General features: G+C 44.3%; 1 protein-coding gene across 2 annotated transcripts in view; it reads left to right on the plus strand.

Annotated features, from left to right (window-relative positions):
* The window catches only part of NCEH1 (neutral cholesterol ester hydrolase 1), a 61,822-nt gene that overhangs the window by 14,784 nt on the left and 25,091 nt on the right, over positions 1–21,947 (plus strand). For both annotated transcript variants that reach the window (XM_023515764.1, XM_012807920.2), the window contains exons 2-3: positions 18,357–18,585; positions 21,190–21,259. In XM_023515764.1, coding sequence (XP_023371532.1) covers positions 18,357–18,585; positions 21,190–21,259 — 299 coding nt within the window. The remainder of the gene's footprint in view (positions 1–18,356; positions 18,586–21,189; positions 21,260–21,947) is intronic.

Raw genomic sequence — 21,947 nt, forward strand, 5'->3', positions numbered from 1 at the left:
GTATGAAAAATGAATGGGCTTTCAAACCAGCTCAAGAGCCGGAGACTAACTGCACACGTTATTTCTGACTTACACTGTATGCTAAATATTTTTGAATACATTGCAGGATGTAAAATCCCAGCTATTTCACATGATAATGTGGACTTCTTATTCTTTTGTACAGTCATGGTCCAGTAGCACTGGGCCGGGATGTCCAGGCCACGCAGTCACTTTCCACTGAGCAGCTGCCGTTTGCTCGGGGCACTGCTTCCCTAGGTCCCTGCAGGCCTCCCTGCTCTCTAAAGCATTATGTCGGCTTGACTCATTTTTATTGGTCACCCTGGCCCTTGAAGACATGACCTATGTTTATGACCTATGTTCTACAGCAAATACTCATTTAATGTTTTATTTAATTAACACATTTATTGAATAATTTTCATTTGCACGACTTTCACATATTCCAGATGGTTCCTCAGATTGAGGGGTTAGGATCTGTCTGGGAAGGTGAGACATAATTGCATAACAAGTAAAATAATGTGAGGGTATAAGACTCAGAGATGCCAGCAGGTAGTTAAGTACGTGGCACCTTTCAGATGGGCAGTTCAGTCAACCAGGCTGCAAACTCACAAGGGTAAAACCAAGCTGGGACAGCCATAGAGGAAGGGCCAGAACATACTGCAGGGAGGCAGGGGAAGGCACTGGGGTGGTAGAGGAGAAGGGAGTCATGTAAACGTGAGCAAAACCAAGTGAGCGTTTTGTGAGTCACCTGTGAGGTCAGAATGAAGGAGATGTTTGGAGGAATTCTGGCCACCTCGTGTCACTGAGAACTGTCTGACACCCCCTCAGTACCCCCATTACTGCTCATTCGCTTCACAGCTGTTCTGGAAATGCCCCAATAGAGAGCCAACAAGCAGCTTGCCCAAGCGCTAGGCCACCTTTCCTTGTGTGACTTGCATTTTCCTCTTAAAACTCTTTCATGTTACTTCTTCCTACCTCTCCCTCCTCCAAGGACAAATGGAGAAAAGACCTTGATTCTTGGCATATCAGGATCTCTAAAATCAACTGGGAAAAGCTTGGTGTGAGAGAGATGATAGGGAAAGGGAGAGAAAAGAGGGAGGCAGGTTAAGGACTGAGGAAGCCTGGTGAGGGGCGGGCAGCTGGCCAAACGCAAGCTTCTGTAGGGGCTCATGCGCTCACCCCTTCCACTAGAGACAAGGACCCCTTCTGAAGAGCCTTGCCCCAATTCTCTTTCGGGACACTGTGCTCTGGGCTTGCTCCTCTCATTCCCTGGGACCCTGAGAAAGATCTTTAGGGTGGTTATGCATGTCCCGATGTCCCATTAACTTGTATTTCATAGAAGTTGTGTGAGTGAGGAAAACCAGCACAGCCCATGTTCTGTGTAGCTGGATGTAGGATCAAGGATCATGCACAAACCTCCACCCTTCTCCTGTCACCCACGGCCATGCACCATGTGGACATTTATAGTCCCAGGCAAAGGGCTGGGTGTGTGCCGAAGACTAGAACAAATGGACCCAGCAGAGAGGAAGCGGTACTTTGAGAGCAGGCCCCAGTTGGGACTCAGCTGGGTTGGAGCCCTGACTCTGGCCCCAACATAGAGTGAGACCTTGGTAAGTCATGCAGACACCAGACTCGGGCTTCACTGGTGAAACCAAGGGGCCTGGGCTGGACAGGCCTTCCCAGCCAGGTTTAAGGGGAGTTAATAGGTGTGAAGAGACTAGATATGAAGCAAGTTAAATGTCCCTCTTACCATAGACCTTGTTGCCCTGTTTACAAAGCCGATGTGCTTTGTGACTCCCTGAGAGAACTGACACACAGCTTTCTTCACTGAGTCGATTACGGAAACTTTGAGTCTGCTTGTCTCTGTTGGCCATTCTACAGACCGTCTGGGAAAGGTGCTCTGGGTTTTCCTTCCAGCTCCAACATTCTAAAATTCTAAGTGCAGAGCAGGTAACGAACCCAGAGATGTTAGAAGCATCAGAGATCTGGTCAGCATCCATCTCTAGAGAGACCATGGATAGGGAGGCTTTAGGACACGGTGAGAAATGGGCACTCCCTCTGCACCCTGGAGGCAGGTGGAACGGGAAAATGAGAGGAGGAAATAAAACCAAAACCCAGGTGTAGAGTCTGTCAGTGTTGCCATCGAGGAGAAGAGAAAAGAGTTATGGATGCTTTCTGAGCTGTAAATGGGAGGCTTTTTTCCCCTAGAGATGTGGTGAAAGAACTTGGAGCTAGGAGTCTGCAGACCTGGTTCCCACCCAGCCGTGTCTTTGAGCTGGGTGGTTTGAAGCCAGCCAGCCCTGTCTGATGACCTCCTCACTTTTCCCAGATGAGTCCATACTGCGGGCCCTTTGGGTTTTAAAATTATATGATTTCACTGGCATCCTGTTTAAGTTAGTAAAGATTTTGTCCTTAGGAAAGGATTTAGCAGTGAAAGTGTATGAGGAGATGAGAGCTGAGGCTGGGATTGAAGAGAATTAGGTCCAGAGAGGCCTTTACTAGCCCAGTAAAAGCGGGGCTTTAATGGTGTTCTTCTAACCTGTGAATTCCAACTATGGCAGTTTTTCTACACAACCACACATAGACAAGATGCATCCTCTCACCTCGCTGCATATGTCAATGTGGCTGGATTTCCCAACTAAACCAGACTTCTGAACTGGATCGAATAATCGTTAATTTATGTTTTGATTTTGTCAGTACAGTGCCTGGATAATTGCACTTCAGTGAGATGTTTTATTTGCAGTTTGGGGACATTTTCTAGATGTGATTAATTTGGGGTATTTGCTAAAATTTCAGTAATCGCTTAATTATCAGACACAGCAATGCATGTTTTGGTAAATAGTTTTCAAGGATTAAATATATGCTTGTAGGTGTGATTATGGACATTCATTTATTCCACAAGTGTTTACTGAGCACACCCTGAACGCCAGGAACTGTGCTGGGGTGAAGCAGTGGACACGTCCATCTTACTCTTATGAGCTACGTGGAGAGTACCTGGCTGCAAAGAACTATTGCCTGTGAAGACATTTGCTCCCTCATTCACTTTTATTTGATCCTATTTAAGTTATAAAAGAACAATAAAATGATAACTTTCAGCAAAGCTTTGCCAGACAGAAAATATGCTAGTCACCTTATTTACCCAGTACATGGTATGAGAGGAGAAACATGTTTGATAATGTTTAGTAACACCCTGTGGTATGCACCTTATGTTTACATTTCTTTATTAGATCATTAGGTCACACTCAGCTCAAAACCCACAGAGAAGCTAAGTCTTTATGTTAGATGTAGTCTCCCTGAAAAGCCTTAACTGGTGTATGCCTGTCTCTTCCCAAGCAATAAAATGTGATTATGCTCAGTTTGATATTTAATATGGTACACAGAGAAAAATAATGAAGACACAGCCAATACAAGAAAACTAAAAAGCTTTCTTCTGAGTTGAGGCAGGGGCACACACTTGGATTGGTTCCAAGTATATATTTTCCCCAAACACATAGTTTAAGTGAAAGTTCTGATTATTTTCACAGCTATACTCTAAAAGCTACATGGCAAAAAGAACTCATAGTCAGCCCGTCCGGCGGCTCATAGTCCAGCACTGTGGGAGGACTATGGAGGGTCGGCACAGGAGGGTCTTGAGGCCAGGAGTGTGGGACCAGCCTGAATAACAAAGACCCCGTCTCTTTAAAAAAATAAATAAATAAAATTAGCCAGATGTGGTGGTACATGCTTATAGTTCCAGCTACTCAGCAGGATGAGGCAGGAGGATCACTTGAGTACAGGAGTTTGAGGCTGCAGTGAACTGTGATAGATAAGGCTACTTGTGACAGAATAAGACCCTGTCTCAAAAAATTCACATAAAACTAGATGTAAATATTTTGGAGAATTTGTTATATTCTTTATCTCTTCCAGAAAGCATTAATATCTCTAAAATGCTAGGTAAAGTTACTTAATACTTAATTTTTTTTGTTTTTTGTTTTCTTTGTAAATAGATACTATCAAGAAAACCCCTAGACATGGGTTGTAAGTGTTGAAGGCAGTGCCCTGGTTATACCTCTGCTCCTTGGAAGCATGGTTTCCCTGACTCAGAACATTCTTCAGAGTGTGGAGTGGCAGATTTCCTGGCCTCACTAAAGTAGGACCATCATAGGCTTCCTCTTTTCCATCACTCTCTGAAGTGTACAGCTGGCCTCTGGATTACAAAAGATAAAATTCGTGTCCCCCTCAATTCACGAGTGGATTAATAAAATGTCGTACATGTAGACCATGGAGTTCTATCCAGCCATTAAAACAACCAAATTAATTCCTTCTGTATCAATCTGGATGGAAATGGAGACCATTCTCCTTAGCTAAGTCTCACAAAAATGGACAAACACCACATGCACTCACTATTAAAGTGGAACTGACCTGACAGCAGTCATGTACACAGAAGTAAAACTGAGCACAAACTGGGCAGGGGGAGGGGATGGGTCAAATCACATTCAGTGGGTACAACACACACTGGGTGACAGGCACACTTAAAACTTTATCTCAAGCGGTACAAAAATAATTCATGTAACCTAAACTTTCGCACTCCCATAATATTCTGAAATAAAATTTCTAATTTTTAAAAAGACAGCATTTTCCTTGGGCTCTGGTACATCTGCACTAGAACATTTCAGGACTAGAAGAATCAGAGAAATAAGCGTTAAAACATTAAAACGTGCTCAGCCTGGGCTGAGTGTTATACGTGTGCTGTGACAGTGTGGTGGATGGGTTTCTGGTGACAGTTTTTACTTCATATCCAAACCTCACAGAAGAGATGATGAAAAAATTGTTTGAAGCTCCACTAGTTGTTTTAAACACCTCTGGATACAACTTGAAACCAGGCAGGAAATTTGGGGGTTGGCCAGGATCTGATTACCTCACTTAAATATAAGAACATCAGAGAGGTTTGTATTGTATTTTAATTAACAATCCAAGTCTTTTTTAAGTCCACCAATATTAAACAATTCCATTTATCTGGCGTTTTTTTTTCCTTCCTTCTCTTCAGTCTCTGGCTGTTCGCCAGACCTCGCAGTGGGGGTGCGTCATCTGCCCCCATCCTCCTCCTCCTCCTCAGTCCCCAGGGCCCTCCCCCTCCTGGGTCCTGGCGTCCCTCCCTTTGCAGCGGGCTCTCGGAGACTGTGTGCGTGCAGGTGCCGCACTTCCCCCAAGCCGGGAATTCTTTGTCGCAGAGTCCCTTCTGGTGCTCTGAGTCCTGGCCTTCATCTTCAGACTGGGGGCGTTCTCTGCGGGGTCGTGCAGCTCCCCGCGGAGGCCGGCTGGGTGTCCTGGTTCGGTCCGTCCCGCAGTTCGGGCGGCCCCGCCACCCTGCGCGTTCTCCTTGTGCAGGTGCCGGGATGGAGCGTGGACACCAGGGTAGGCGCAGACAGCAGACTTCACCCTGGGGAGCAGAAACGTGGCTGGTTCGGAGTGCGGTCGGGTTCTGTACAGGAGGTGGGGCGGGAAGGATGAGAAGGCCGGAGGGGCACCGTGTCTGAGGGACGCAGCCGCCTCATTCGGCCCAGGGGTTCTGAGAGGAGGCAGGGTTGGGGGACAGTCCTGACGCTGATGGTTTCTGGACCGCCCTTTGAGTAGCACTGGGCTGGACAGCCTGATTGTGTGAAGATGACAATAGAAATGAAGAGAACTAGTTCTCTACAACCTTCCCTTAACCGGGGAACTTTAAAAATTAATGATTTATTAAATGTCATGAATTCTAAAGAAAATAACGATTTACTGACCCGTTGGTGAGGCCAACTTCTCTCTCCCTTCAGCTGGGAGCCACCTTCCTTAAAGGGACCAGACTTTGGGGTCCTTGGGTTTTGTCTTGGGGGTTAGGGGAGTGGGTGGAACAGACAGGAAAATACCATGTATGTTCTTAAAAAGTCCAAAAAGACCAAATTCAGTCATCAAATTAAGAATATTTTAATACCTTGAAACATGGTTTCAATCCTGTTTCTCTCAGGGCCACAGAACAGTAGTACATCTTTACTTTATTCCACAGTCTGGAATATTCTCCCAAATTTCTTCTGGCAAATTATTTATCCTTACATTGGGTTTCAGGCTTGATTCTTGGGGCACTCGTGGCCACAGAATGACCAGACACCCCAAAGATAGGTTCACAATAGACAGCAAACAGGTCTCCATTGCCCAACAAGAAAGGGGTTTGGTTAGGGCTGAGAGTTGGGTTTATACTGCCTGGGTTGGGCCTACTGTGTGGTTCAGAGGTCACCTTGGAACCAGAGTCTTAGTGTGCATGTGGCCCTCCTGTGAGCCTTTCTGAAAGCCCCCGGTGGGGTGTGGACCTCGATGTAGACTTAGCCAATGACCCAGTAATTAGCCTTCGGGCTGTTCTGGGTCACCGTCCAGACACTACTGCACTTGTTCGCTCCAGAGGTGTCGACATCATTTTCAGTTGGCCCCTTAAATTCAGGGGTGTTCCCTTTACGCCAAGTGTGAACAGTTAGGATGCAGTGAGCTGCACTGAGATGGGGGCCTGGCCTTGCTCCCCACATGCATTCCTAGGTATCTATTTAATTAGGGACCTGGCTCAAATGGTACCACTGCTGTGAGCACATTCGTTGCAACTTCCTCCCGGTTGAAGTTTCTCCTTCTCTGTGACCTGTAGTATTTTTTCCACTTTGCTTTGCCATGTGCTGTATTAAATTGTAATAATATATGTATGTGTATACTGGTAACAAAAGATGAATACAAGTCATGTTGAGCACCACTTGTATTTGCTGAAGTCAAACATGACTTGAGTATTACAATTTTAATACAGTTTTTACTTTCTTAAAATGTGTATACATTATTTTGGTACCCGCTGTATATCTGCCTTAAACACTGTCAGCCTATTAAGGATGGAACCCCCTGTTTATATTTTTCCTTGTATATTACCGGTTGTGGTGTCTGCTAGGCAATACTCAAATATTTGCTGAATAAGGGGACGAAAAATAAATATGGATCTTTTTCCTTGTGGTGAAATATTTTACCTATAAATTTCCCTCACAGGACAGCGTAGTTATCCCCTCTGTTGTAGGGGTATTAGATTTAGACTTAATATGAAAGTTAGGTTATTGTAACTATAGATCTAGATTAAAGGTTTGTCAGGAGTGAGCTGTTACAACAAGGACTGGATTTAAAGCCTCCGTTGTTTGGAGAGCCCATCCTGGCAACCAGCGCCTGCCTTCTTGAGCCTCTGGGCTGGGAAGCCATTCTGCCTACTAATGCCTCAGGCCGAGGACTCACTGAGCTGCAGGAACTTGAAACTGCTGGCTGTAGAAACTCTAGTTGTCATAGAGGCTTTGTACTGATGCTAATTCTCAGGCTCTGTTTTTGTAGGCAAACCAGTCCTGCTCATAGCTGCAGAGAGTAGCTGCCAGCCAGTTAGGTTTGGGGATGTATTTTGTGACCCACTTCCCTTCTGTACCCTGAGTTTAAACCTTTTACTAAGTACAACAGAATCTGAGAGGCGGTGGCTTTGAATAATAACTTAGAGATTATCTTCTGAGCTCTTAGTAATAATATTTAGAGTGAGGGGTCAGAATGAGTTGAACTTTTGAGTCCCGTGCTTGCTTTGCCACTTGGGCCTCTATGATCCTGAGCAAAGCGTTTGACTCCTCGGAGCCTCACCATGTGGATGTGTTCAAAGGATACTTAATTCATTGTAATCGTCACCTGAATTTGGCTCTTCAGATACCTGTAGATGTCTACAGAAATAATTTGCCTTGTATCTTTTGGGTTTGTGTGTTTTTGTAAGAAATGATTTTTTGGGCGGTGCCTGTGGGTCAAGGAGTAGGGCATCGCCATATACCGGGGGTGGCAGGTTCAAGCCCAGCTCCGGCCAAAACTGCAAAAAAAAAAAGAAATAATTTTTCAAAGGCTATTTCAAATTTGCTGCTTTCTGCCCTTCATACAAAGCAGATGATTAACCTAGCTCCTGGAACATCCTGTGTAGCTGCTGTGAAGTCAGGCCTGGGCGTGGGTGGGCAGGCAGGCTCCGAGTAGCCCTTCTGCTGGATGGAGTCCGGGGCTTTGTTAGTAGTTTAATTCTTTTGTGCTGCCTTTAGTTAGCCGATACTTGGAGCACTCTGATAAAAACAAGTGCTACTGTCCTGGCAATCAGGGAGGCTTTTAGCAGTTTGGGTGGCTTTAGGAAAGGCATTTATACATGAGTCAGTGAGAAAAAGATTTGGTCCCTGAGACCCAGACCTTGTCCAAGGAGCTCACAACTGCTAGATAGGTAACAGAGACTGGAGGAAAGAAGAACTCAGTTTTTTATTGTTTTTTTTTTTTTTTTAAATTAAATCATAGCCGTGTACATTAATGTAGTCATGGGGCACAATGTGCTGGCTTTATATACAATTTGAAATATTTTCCTCAAATTGGTTAATATAGCCTTCGTGGCATTTTCTTAGTTATTGTGTTAAGACATTTATATTGTACATTTAGTAAGTTTCACATGTACCCTTGTAAGATGCACCATAGGTGTGGTCCCACCAGTAAGAACTGAGTTTTTTAAAAGTCTCATTTTCACATGCCTGTGTTTGGAATCAAAGGAGAGGAGACAGGAGTAGGACTGAGGGAGAGGTGTTATCAGAGAAGGCTTGAGGGAGAAACATGGGGCTGAGGACAAGTTGGAAGAAGGGGATGGAGGGTTGCTGCTTGGTCTGGAACTGCTGTCGCTGAGTCTAGGTGAGTCACACATCCTTTCTGGCCCTTTACTGTGTGTAAATGTGGGAGGCTAAATGTTCATCTTAGATATAAAAATTTCCAATTTTATGATGTAGGTTAGAGAATAAACTTCTAAGTGGCAATAGAAAGTGACAGGTGAGGGTTTGAGAGCAAGAATGCTCAGGTTCAGACCCAGCCTGCTGTTTACTACAGGTGACCTTGGGTGGTTCACTGGGCCGCCCTTGGTCTGAGATTGGTCCGCAGTGAGACCAGTGACTGACAGAGCAAATCTCAGCTCACTTGAGCTGTTCCTCTTGACATAGCCTCTGGAATGTGGCAGGATTTGGGAGCTAAGCCAGTATTTTGGCAATATGGAAACTTCTTGTATTCTGTGTGATAGTATCAAACAAACAAAAAGGATTGGAACTAGAAAGAGACGAGCTTCCCTTTTTTCTCTCCCTGAGATTGAATTGCAGCCCTAGAGGTTTGCCGGGCAGGAGAGAACAAACTGAATATTCTAGGTAGGAGAGTTAGGGTATAGGAACCCTCTGTGAGCTCTCTCTCTGGTCCAAGTCATGTTGTTACAAAGTGGTAGTGAGGTTCTCCTGTGGTTTGCTTTGTATCTTGTAATGAAATGCTTGGATATGTGAGCAAACAGTTTGAAATTTTATAGTAGAGCAAAATTACACGCTTGTTTGTGTGCTTTACAGTTTCCCTCTAGTGCTTTGCAATGTATAGAGGGCTCACCTGTGCCCCACACAAAGCTTTTTGGGTCTGTGTGCACCTTCAGCGTGGGATAACAGGTTCATTATACAAAAATGAGTAAAGGAAAATAGCAAGGACAGGATAGGAAAGGCTCCTTACTGGATGGGGACCACCATGTCTGGAGCCTCAGCGAGTACACACACTCCCTGACTTGTAGCGTGTGTTGACTTCCATGGTGTAAATACTTTCACCGTGGCCAAGTTCAAGAGGTTGACCTAATGTCAACTGACTTGCAAAATTCCTGTAAATTTATCATTTGGTTTTTGTGAACCAGCAAGAGCTGGTTTCAGCATACTACTGAAGAGCATTGCCAAAGAAAATAGCAGGTTAAAAAAAATAATAATACACTTATGCTATGCTTGAGTGCATTGGTGAGGTGGTGAGGAACGAGGTTGGAATGTAGAGTTCAGATTTGTTGTTTTCTACAGGAAATAGGAAGTCAACGGAAGTTTTTAAGAAGCAAGGTAAGGTGACCAACCGGTCCTTCATGGAAGGGACTCTGACAGCAGGCTGCAGCAGTGAGAGAAAAGAAGAAAGTTGTCCAGAATTGAAGTTTGTCAGCCAGTCCAGTGCATAAAGTAATGAGCATCTTAGCCATGGAAGCCTTGAGAGTGCAGGTGGAACAAGAGTAAGGAAATGTTGGCAAGTGGATGAACGGGAATTGATGATGGAAATCATAGAAGAGAAGGAAGGAACTATGAAAACAGAGATTGAGGTTTTTAGCATGGATGCTAGACTTATCATCAGAAAATTAACTGAAAGTTTACTGTAATGAATTGTGTTGGGGCTGGAGAAAAGAGTAATTTTGAGGAACTTATGGGCTAGATCCTGGAGATGGTTGGAAATGTGGCCCTGGAGCTTGAGAAAGATAAATCAGGGACTGGAGATCAAGACATGGGAGTCATCAGTATATGAACAGAGGTCACAGCTATTCAATTTAATAAGCTGCCAGTAAGTGCTTGCTGTCTGCCAGGCACTGTACCGTGATAGTACGTTAGCTTGCTCAAGGAAATAAGGGATCACAAAGTTGATGAATTAAAAAAATTGAACTTTGGAGAACATCTTTTTTTTTTTTTTGGACACAGAGTTTCACTCTGTCACCCTAGGTAGAATGCTGTGGTGTCATGGCTCACAGCAGCCTCAAACTCTTGGGCTCAAGTGTCTCACTCTCAGAGATTATTTTTTAGTAAGTGTGGCATGAGATCCAGGCACTGATAATTTTTAAAAGCTTCTGCCCCAGCCTCCCAAGTAGCTGGGACTTACAGGAGCTTGCCACAATACCAGGCTAGATTTTCTAGTTTTAGTAGGAATGAGGTTTTGCTCTTGCTCAGGCTGGTCTCAAACTCCTGAGCTCAAGCAATCTTCACGCCTTGGCCTACCAGAGTGCTAGGATGATAGGTGTGGCAGCTTTTTTTTTTTTGGAGACAGGGTCTAGCTTTGGGCTAGCTCTTGGGCTCAAATAATCCTCCTGCCTCAGCCTCCTAAGTAGCTGTGATTACAGGTGTGCACCATGCTTGGCTAATTTTTTAATATTTTTTATAGGGACAGTTGTGCTGTGTTGCTTAGGCTGGTCTTGAACCCTTGAGCTTGAGTGATCCTCCTTCTTTGGCCTCCCAGAGTGCTGGGATTACAGGTCTGAGCCACCTGCCCAGCTGAGAGCACCATCATTTAAAGGGATGTTGGGCAGAAGAGGAAGAACCAATCAGTAAAAGACCAAAAAAACAACCCAAAAAACAAAAACAAGAAGGGAGATGAATTGTTAGTGTGGAAGAGAGATGAGAGACTAGAAACGTTAAGGGAGAAGCTTCAAGAAGGAACCATTGTCAGATGTCTTCAGAGAGGCCCAGTGAAGTCATTGAAGTTGGTTGGCATTGGGGTCATGCCGTCATTGGGGAGCCTAGTCAGGACAGTTTCCTCAGATGTAAGAGGCTGGAACAATGAGTTGCAATGAATTGACATCAGAGTAGACAGTCTTTGAAAAGTCACTATCTTCTTTAGGATAAAAATAGACTAACATCAACAGACATCAAGTTGTTTAGAGATGAGCCTCACTTTTGCTCCTTGCCCGCTGTAAGCTGACCTGGAACAGACTCTTCCATCTGCTTCCATCTCCTCCTCTTCCTCTGGGGTCATGTCCACTCAGTCCTTTTCACCTCTCTTACTTTGTCCCTCTTCACAAGCTCTTTCCCACGCAGCATGCTCAAGTGTCTTTCCCAGGTCAGCATGCTGTCCTGCTCCCTTCCCTATCTCTGCGGTGACAGCAGCCCATCCGCATTCCCTGTCTTCATTTCTTCAGCTCCCACTCTCTTAGCAGCCTGTCACAGCCTGGTTTCAGCCCCATGTGACACTGGCTTTCAGGCTCATAGGTGGCCCAACTGGCCTCTCTCAGATGTTCAAAGCTTTCTCTTTCTTGAAACTCTTCCCCTTAACTTCAGTTTCTTGTTTCTCTTGCCACATTAAAAATTTATCCTCATTCTTGATCTTTTTTTGTCTCTTATTGATTAGATCCTCCTCTCCTGCCCACCAGAGTTTTAAGTGATGGTGTCCTTGCCCCAAGGTTTCATTTTTTATTTTATTCAACTTTACAATTCCTGCTTTCCCTGAGCAAAGTGACTTTCCTTCTCTGGTGGAATTTACTGTGTGGCCTAAATCCTCTCAGAAATGTTGCCCAGAGAGCCTATTCTCTGATCAGTCTTAGTTAGAGTAGAGGAAGCAAGGAAGGAAGGAAGCAAGGAAGATCATGTTTTTAACCTTGCTCTAGCTGATAACAGGAAAGAGACTGATGCCTTGCACCAAGTCCTCCTATCCTCACAGGTCAAGGGTGGTGGACTGCAGTCTGGAACACCTGCCCACAACCAGAAACCTCTGTATGCCTTTCCCCAATCCTCTCTCCTGCCCAGACTACTGATCATTCTTTAAAACTCAGTTTACCTTTGCTGACACTGTCAGCCTCTTTGGCAAGCTTGTCTTTCCTCTCCAGCCTTGGTGAGGCACCTCTGTACTTCAAGGTCTGTATCTACACCACGTCATGATCACCTGTTGCATCTGGGATAGTCCTGTCCTTGTGCATTCCTCAGAAGCAGCCCCTTGTTCTTTGTTCATGTTTCTCCCCCCAGTGCTTAGTGTGGTTGTGAGCAAATAGGCACTTAGTAAACCTTGGTTGCATTAGCTGACTTGATTTGCTTTGTAATCCTCAACCTTGCTATGCATCAAATCCACTTAAAAGCTAAACAAATACCCATGCCTTAGGTCTCACTCCCAGAGATTATTTTTTAGTAAGTGTGGTATGGGATCCAGGCACTAGTAATTTTTAAAAGCTTCCAGATGATTCTGATATGCTCCTAGCTATGAGAACCACTGGGTTAAGTTAATACAATAGATACACACCAGATTTTCATGCCGATAAATAAATGTTCCATTAGATTAGAGATTTTTCTGTCGTCAGCATGAGCACAGCAGAAAATGGAGAAGAGAGTGAAAAAGCTGTCTGCCATAATAAAGTGACCATGCCAGAAAAGGGGGGAAACCACTGATGTAGCTCCCAAACCTATGAGTGTGGGGAGCGGGGCAGGCAGTGAGGCAGAGCCCATGCTGTGAGTATCTGGTGCAGCCTGGCCAGATGCTAAGTAATTTATGTGTGTGGGTGTCAGTGTGCTGCTGGTCCTTCCCCCACTGCCCTCGCCTGAATTAAGCATACAAATAGGCTTTGTAGAGATAATTGTCTTACATCTTTTCAACCTGTAACAAATTCAGAACTTGGTGAGCAGTGTGGTCCTAACAATAAACATGCATAACAGGCAATGATAGTCCCAGCTTCCCTAGAAACACGGGAATATCTGTCCCTAGGCTCTCATTGTTTCATCAGTGATCTTCTAGACCAGAGACAGCGCTCACGTACGGGGCTGTGCCCCAGGCACTGTCCCATGTGCTTCAGTTTCTGGTCCCACAGCCATCTTTTGTGATAATTGGTGTTAATATTTCCACAGAGCAGAGGGATGTTGAGGTGCAGGGAGGTCCATGCTGGTCCGAGGGCTGGGCCTTTCACTCAGGCAGGCTGGCTGTGGGGTGTCCCACTGACTTCTCTGCCAGGCATCTCTTTTAGACTAACCTTTTATTGTATTCCCTGTTCTCTTGCCTCCTGCCCCCAGGCATTCAAATTAAAACACCTTGGCTCCTTGGCTCCAGTCCTTTTGTGGGCCTTTGCCTCCTTTTCCTCCAGTAAGGCCCAGTTCAGACCAGGAGCCTGACTGGACTTCGTCAGCAGACAGAAGAAATCCCTTTCTTCTCCGAGCCTGTGAGCCCTAGCCCGGATCTCTCTTGCCACTTAATGCTGGTCACTCACCAACAGCAGCTGTTCCCTTTCCAGCCTTGGTTCCCTCTGTTACTCTAAGTTCCAGGAGATTGTTTCTTTCTCCCTCCTCCAAGTTCTCTGCCCATAGGATACTTGTACACTCCATAATATATGTCTAATTAATCAACAGAAAGCAATCTCATTCATAAATAAAACGACCAATTTACATATTAATAACAGAGTACCATTTCTGCTCAGTTTGGTCACCTGCAGTCAGGCCTGGGGAGGGATCCAGCACCTCCACCAGATTTCCCTGTCTGGTTCCACTGAGGTCTAAGGAGCTGTGCAGACGCTTCCATCTCTGTGGACAGAATTCTTCCCCCAGATCCTGGAATGGAATGGTCATGGAGCTGAGTCTTGTGACCCTGCCCTAGAGCTCTTCACCTGGCCAAGACCAGGCACAGCAGTCCCAGCCACAGACCTTGACCCTGAGCTGCCTCTGTGTGCTCCCAGAGTCTCCAGCTCCTTCTAAAGAGGTCTTAGGAAACTTTGTGCTCATTCCAGAATATTACAGAAGTGAATCCGAATCTTATTTCAGAAACTTAAGGATACAAGAAATATAAGTTGATCTATCTATATATCTATATATCTATACATATATATAAATAATTTTTTTTTTTTTTGACAGAGTCTCAAGCTATCCCCCTGGGTAGAGTGCCATGGTGTCACAGCTTACAGCAACCTCCAATTCCTGGGTTCAAGCGAGTCTCCTGCCTCAGCCTCCCAAGTAGCTGAGACCACAGGCGCCCACCACATGCCCGGCTAGTTGCAGCCATCATTGTTGTTTGGCAGGCCTGGGCTGGATTCAAACCCACCACCTTAGGTGTATGTGGCTGGAGCCTTAGCCACTTGAGCTACAGGTGCCGAGCCAGTTGATCTATATTTTGAGCATTCATTCTTGAAGTAGGAACTTAATCCCAGTAAGCTTAGGAATTCTCACTCATCACTGTTTCCTTTTAGATTTTGGAGGATCTCATATGGTGCTGAGGGGTGGAGGGTTGGGAAGCTCTCGGGGTCTCACTCAGGCTCAGTGCACATCATTGTTCTTCCTGGGCCTTGGTGTTTGGCTACTATCCCTGGATTAGCCTTTGTTCTAGGGTAAAGTAATGGACTCTTCAGGTCCAGGAGTGCCCACTTCTGTCCCTGCCAAACTCTCAAGTCCATCTAATGAGCTGTGGAGGACAGAGAGTCTGTCTCAGGTCTGTCTGCAAGATATCCACAAAGACCTTCCTGCTTCTGTGCCTTTATTGGGCACACAGAATGCTTCTGTTGCTCCTTCGCCAGCTGGAGCCTGGGGACACTTTAAGCCAGTTGAGGTGCCACCTACCTAGATGTAACATTGTACCTGTTCTTCCCGAGGATTCAGCCTCTTTCCAAGGTCCTGTCTGGGCGTGAGGCATGGTCAGCTGCTCAGTCACCACAGACCTGCTGGGAGCTACTGCGTCCTGGGGTTCTTTTTTCACTGGATCCCATATACTTAGTCATACAGCCCTCATTTCATCTCCAACACTTGATCCTCTCCTCTCCACCTAGCCTGAGAAGTCACCTTCTGTTCTAGGAGACTTCTTACTCATCATGTAATTCTAAATCAACGTCTATTTTTTTAATCCCCCAAATGACAAAGTCTTTTTAAGAATCAAAAGAAGTAAAGTAACTTCCATTTCTCTATTTTTCTCATGGCCTCTTCATGAAATAACAGCTATAAGAAAGGCTCTGCTGCTGCATTTATTTGCTGCCAGTAGCCATGGAAGGAGCAGAGAGAAGAGCCAAGGGAAACAGTACACATCAGAGAAGAAAAGCTGGACAGTTTCCCAGTTACATCATGCCACATGCCTTCTCAGACATGTGAATGTCATCTATAGAGCTCAGAATAGCTTCCTCACCCACACTGAGCCATGCCACACCCCTAGGACAATTCTCTGTATTCTGCGGCCCCTGGTGGTATTAAGAATCCAGGTTCTATACCCATCCGTCTCTCCTCCCTCCCTCCAGGGAAGATGATACCTACCTCACAGAATTGTAGCTGACATTTAACAGCCTGCCCTAGCACTTACTGCAGGCTCTCGGGTAGTGCTAACTACTATTAATAACTAACATTCAAAGTAGTGAAGGACACACTTTATTGTTCAGTTCCTTGCATTTTCACATTTTGAAACAATCTTGAGATGGGCTGTTGGATAGCTGTTCTGTTCTCTAATTTATCAATACAGTTTCAAACATGAGCAGAGGTTTGTTTTTAGCAGCTTTCTGGGATCCATCCCTCCATCCTCCTACCCTTTCTTACTCCTGTCTTTTTTCTCTACATAAACAAACTGTTTGCTTCCTGATCAGCACTTCTGCCACTACATCACCTCGTCACTATTGCAATCAACCCAGATGGTTGTTCGGAAATTCTGTTCATGCAGGTGAACGTAAGCTGATGCGCAGAGGTGCTTCTGGAAAGGGATTGACACCAGTCACACCTGCGTGTACTCAGCACAAGTTATGTAAAAGAAGCCTAGGTGGGTTCTCTTGGAAAATGAACAGTCTTCTCACCTCTGTCCAGTAAAGGCAATCCACGTGTTGTACAGTTTCCTGTGGTTAAAGAAACTCATATATTAAATAATATGTCTTAATAAAGTATTAATTTAATTAAAAAACATAGTGTAGAATACGAGAGGGCCAATTCTGCCGTTTCTGTGTTCATTTTTCATTGTTTCCTGCCTCTCACACCACTTGTCTTGTGATGAGTGGAATGGACCCTGTGTCCATCTGTGTCGACGAGGGTTTGTTGTATGTGCTTTAGAAACCTTGGTAAATACGGTTATTCTTAGCTGTGCCCTGCCAGGTCTCGATATTCCCCAAGTCAGACTAACATTTCACCACAAAACTCTATTGATGAGTTGGCAGAGAACTTGAATCAATGGCTAGAATCTTCTGTGTGATCACACACATGCATTTATTCAAGGTCACAGACATTGACGGTTGTTTTAACTTTTTCAGCAAATTTGGGTAATTGATGTCAGGGCACATATTGATGATGAATTATTTTATTAATATTCATTTTCTCTGCTGCTTATACTTGCCAGCAAATGAGTATTAATGGATTTTCTGGAATGGCTGTTCACTGCTCAATGCATTTCTTCTAGTCCTTGCTTTTCATGAACACTTGCTAATGGTTTTATAATGCATTGCTTTCTAATTCTTTTCATGACAGGGTGTGTACACACACTCAGCAGAGGAATAAAGTTATAGGCACACCGAGACCCATAGCCAGGCTGCACAGAGGCTGAGGGACGAGCTCTCCTGTGACCCTGGAGGACACTGCAGCCTACCCGTGCCTGGGCTTGAAGCCGTGTAACTGAGCATTGCAGACATCACCGTGTAGCTGTGATTTCTGCCAAGAGCATTGTTTCCTCAATCTTAGGATGGCTTTCATGGTCTCATTAGCCACCAGTGTTCCGTCTTATGTTCTGCAAAAGAGCACTGTCACTCTCCAGCTGTCCCCTTTCTGAGGACTTGTACAAGTGGAAAGAGGGGAACCAACTCAAAGGTCTTTCTGGGTGGGCAACCTCCGTCTCTTCTGTCTATACTCCTGCAGCCAGGACTTCCCAGGAACACTGAGTTCCCTCAGGGCTCAGAGAGGAGGAGACTTAGAGGAGGGGAGACTCAGACACACTTCTAGAAAGCTCCTGGTTATTGCTCCTTCTTGGCCTGTTGACTAAGATCAATTGTGAAAAGCTCTTGGGTACTTCTGCTGGTCTGCCTGCAAATGCCAGAGCCCCAGTTCACCTCTCTTCACAAACAACTGGACTCTAATGTGTAAGCTTCAAAGCACCTCACAAATACTTAATGTAAACATAAAACTTTTCCCTCTTTTATTTGCATTTAAATGAAATATCCTTTCCCCACTTGAAGTATGTTATTGGAACAGCTATGGGTTTATTTAGAGGAAAAAAAGGAGATTTGCATCCATTCACAAGTCCTAAGTTACCACTAACTAAATGGGCAAGTTTAGTTCATTTCTAAGCCTTCTTAAGAAAATGGTGCTGGTGACAGCTGTCTAATTCCTTTGTCAGAGTTGATATGAAAATGAGAGTTTGGCAGTGCCTGTGGCTCAGAGGGGTCGGGCGCTGGCCCATATGCCAGAGGTGGTGGGTTCAAACCCAGCCCTGGCCAAAAACTGTAAAAAAAAAAAGAAAAGAAAAAGAAAATGAGAGTTTATGAGTGAAAATATTTTATCACTCTAAAAACAAAAGGTAAATACAATTGGTTGTTTTAAAAATGTCCAAGGCCAAGGTGGGAGGATTCCTTGAGCTCAGGAGTTTGAGACCAGCCTGAGCAAGAGCGAGACCCCCTCCCCTAGTAAAATAGAAAAACTAGCTGGGCATTGTGGTGGGTGCCTGCACTCCCAGCTACTAGGGAGGCTGAGACAGGAGGATCACTTGAGCCCAGGAGTTTGAGGTTGCTGTGCAGTCTTTTGTAGGGATTTGGATGTGGAGCGTTAGTGTACGTAGCTCTGGTGATGACAGAGGTGACTGGACTGTCCTTTATCTCTTCCCTCATCCTGCAGAGTAACCTCATACACTACCTGGGACTGAGCCATCACCTGCTTGCACTGAATTTTATCATTGTTTCTTTCGGCAAAAAAACTGCCTGGTCATCTGCCCAAGTGAAGGTGACAGACACCGAGTTTGATGGCGTGGAAGTCAGGGTGTTCGAAGGCCCTCGAAAGCCAGAGGAGCCGCTGCAGCGGAGCGTTGTGTATGTCCACGGAGGAGGCTGGGCCTTGGCAAGCGCAAGTATGTCCTGATCACCCCAGATCGTTTGGCACTGGGGCTGGCCCTGGGGGGGTGTGTGTGTGACTGAATCTGTCTTTCTTAGTGGGGAAAGAGCAGGGGCCCTTTGTCTCAGTTCCCCTGAACAGTCTCAGTTGCCCTTATTATCCCAACATAATTGTTAGCTGTGTCCCCTTTTCACTGTCATCCAAACCCTTTGTATGATAAATTATGTGGTTACCCAAGTAAAGGTTTTTGCTTGGAAGTTTGTTTGTTAATTCAGGGAATCTGGGTTTTTTTCCTCCTGATGAAAATGTTTCCTGTGATCTAACCCTTAGACTGCCTCAATGTGAAGCACTAGTAATAGCTTTCTGCCCCGAGACAAGGTGAGGCTTCACGGTCCGGGCTCTTTTGCTGCCCGTAGCTCCCTCATGGTCTGGGACATTTCTACAAAATGAACGGGTATGTTCTTAATATACATGTTAACTCAACATTTTATCTGCTTATGAAAACAAAGATTAAAATACAAAAGGAACGGTCTTACAGAGTTCAAGAATGTTTTCTTCAGAGTTAGATAACTTTCAGGAAGAGAACACATTCCAGATGGCAGGTGGCCCAGTAAACAGCAGGGGGAGCTGGGGCCTTCTCGCTGCTGTAATGATTGGTGACCTACTTCTCATCTTCAGCCCTAAGCTTTTGGCATCTCCTAAGTTTAAAAGCAATGATTATTTATCTCTTTTATTATTATACGATTTTTAAAAAAATGCAATAAAGGTCAGAAGCATAACTTTTTCTAGCGATCTCATTTAACTCCCACACCCATTGTTTGTTCTTTCACTCAGTGATTTGTTCATGTTCTCAGCAGATGCTCGCTGAGTGTGCATGTTTCCTGGGTGTGGTGCTTCAGTGCAAAAGCTTGAGAAATTGTGGGCCAACCCAGACCACTGCTTACTCTAATGTGTGTGTGCTGGAGCATAGTGATACAACGCAAATAGGACAGACTCTGACCTAGAACAGACTGAGACCTGCCAGGCAAAAGTCACACAAGGGCAGTAAGCACAGGTGTCAGGAGTGGCCTGGAGTCCAGGGTCTTCCTGGCCAGGCAAGATTCACATGAGGGCAGTAAGCACAGGTGTCAGGACTGGAGTCCAGGGTCTCCCTGGCCAGGCAAGATTCACATGAGGGCAGTAAGCACAGGTGTCGGGACTGGAGTCCAGGGTCTCCCTGGCCAGGCAAGATTTCACACGAGGGCAGTAAGCACAGGTGTCAGGACTGGAGTCCAGGGTCTTCCTGGCCAGGCAAGATTCACATGAGGGCAGTAAGCACAGGTGTCAGGAGTGGAGTCCAGGGTCTCCCTGACCTTTTCTGCATAATTCTGACTGATCACTCTTGCCAGAGGAAGAAAGAGCCTGGGCTGGTGGAGCTTTGCAGGTGGTTGTGTTGTTCTTAAACCTTTGGTTCTAAGACGACCTTGGAATGCCTATAAGGAAGCCTTGGGCTGTCTCTTGGCATAATGTAGACCTTAATTTATTAAAAAACAAGTAAGGGATTTAATGAAAATCAACCAGAAAATTAACTTATGTGTTTATTTTATTTATTATTATTATTATTGAGACAGAGTCAATGCCCGGCTATTTTTCTTGAAGTTTTTGTTGCAATTTGGCTGAGGCCAAGTTTGAACCTGCCACCCTCGGTATATGGGGCTGTCGCCTTACCCACTGAGCCATAGGTGCCGCCCAACTTATGTGTTTATTATAGTAAGTGGAAATAGACAAGATGAACTTTATAAAGGCAAGAATTTTCCACAATAAAATTGCTTCTGTCACTGCAGACCTTTGAATCCTTTTTCTAAAAAATGCTCAAACTTCCTAAAATTCTAGTTTCTTATGTTTGGTTTAAAGAGAATATATTCTTCAAATTGGCAACTTCCCTGAATTTCAGCAAATGAAGATGTTACAGCAAACTTTTATGTAGTTGCTTACTTGCTGTAGTTTTTATTGTTATTTTTTGGAAGGTTATGTACATTTGAAGAGCTATAAAATCACATTAATGTGGTACATTTCATATAGTCCATTATGAAATAAATGTTTATTAGTTAAAGACGCACTCGAAATCTACTCTGGATGTCTTGTTATTTATAATAATAGCATTTTATCGGAAACCAGATTTATTTGTATATTAACTCTATTAAAACATTTGTTCGCATTTGCTTTTTATTATATTTTTATTTTTATTTCATTCATTTATTTTGAGACAGAGTCTTACTTTGTCACCCTGGGTAGAGTGCTGTGGTGTCACAGCTCAAACACTTGGGCTTAAGAGATTCTCTTGCCTCAGCCTCTCAAGTAGCTGGAACTATAGGTGCCCACCATAATGCCCAGCTATTTTTTAGAGATGAGGTCTTGCTCTGGCCCAGGCTGGTCACAAACCCGTGAGCTCAGGCAGTCCACCCGCCTAAGTCTCCCAGAGTGCAAGGATTATAGGCGTGAGCCACCATGCCTGGCCTATGTTTTTATTTTTAGTAACTTAACTCCAAGTCTAAAAATTGTCCACACTTAGCAGAATTTAAGACTCAATGGTATTAAATGACCTATTTGTAGTGATTATTCCATTCTCTTTTTTATCTAGAAATCAGATATTATGATGAGCTGTGCACTGTAATGGCTGAGGAACTGAATGCTGTCATTGTCTCCATTGAGTAAGTAATTAATGCTAGTCATAGAAAATTCTGTTTACTTAAGCAAGAATTCTAGGCAGCAGTAGAGTTAATTAATTTTGAAAGTAATAAAGTATAAAATAAAGGCCCAGAGTGTTGAAGTGATTCACCCAAGTTCACACTCTGCATAATCAGAAAAAAATAATTTCTGAATCTGCATATAACAAAATTTCTTCAATTAGCTTTGTAACAGTTTGAATTACCTTTTTATTTTTAGTTTTGAAAGCTCCTGGAAAGGGAATTAACTAAAAACTAGAGAAATGTATAAACAGTTATCTATAACTGAAAGTTAGTTTGATACTTTTTTAAATCTACAAAGAAATCAGGATTTTAGGAGAATCTCTCTTACACAGAGTTGGGAAAGTTATTCTCTTAGGGTCAGATTCTATAATTTGGACCTTGAGACTAGAAATGTATTCAACAAATCTTGATAATACAGTTAGCAGTAGTAGCTGTAGTAATATTAATAGTTTGAGTTGTCTCAACCAGTTCTACGTAAGCCACTTTTCTGGGCAACTAAGAAGTCTCTGGATAATTATGAAAATTATAGTGATAAGACAAAAATCATGATGTTGACTCTGTGCCACGCGTTGTAGAAGAGCTTTTGCATATATATCTGTCCTCCTTTAGGTCACTGTTTGGATGCCACCCTTTCAGCCAGGCCTTTCTT

Source organism: Otolemur garnettii, unplaced genomic scaffold (genome assembly GCF_000181295.1).
Source record: "Otolemur garnettii isolate 467f Iridium unplaced genomic scaffold, OtoGar3 scaffold00078, whole genome shotgun sequence".
NCBI classification, from domain to species: domain Eukaryota; kingdom Metazoa; phylum Chordata; class Mammalia; order Primates; family Galagidae; genus Otolemur; species Otolemur garnettii.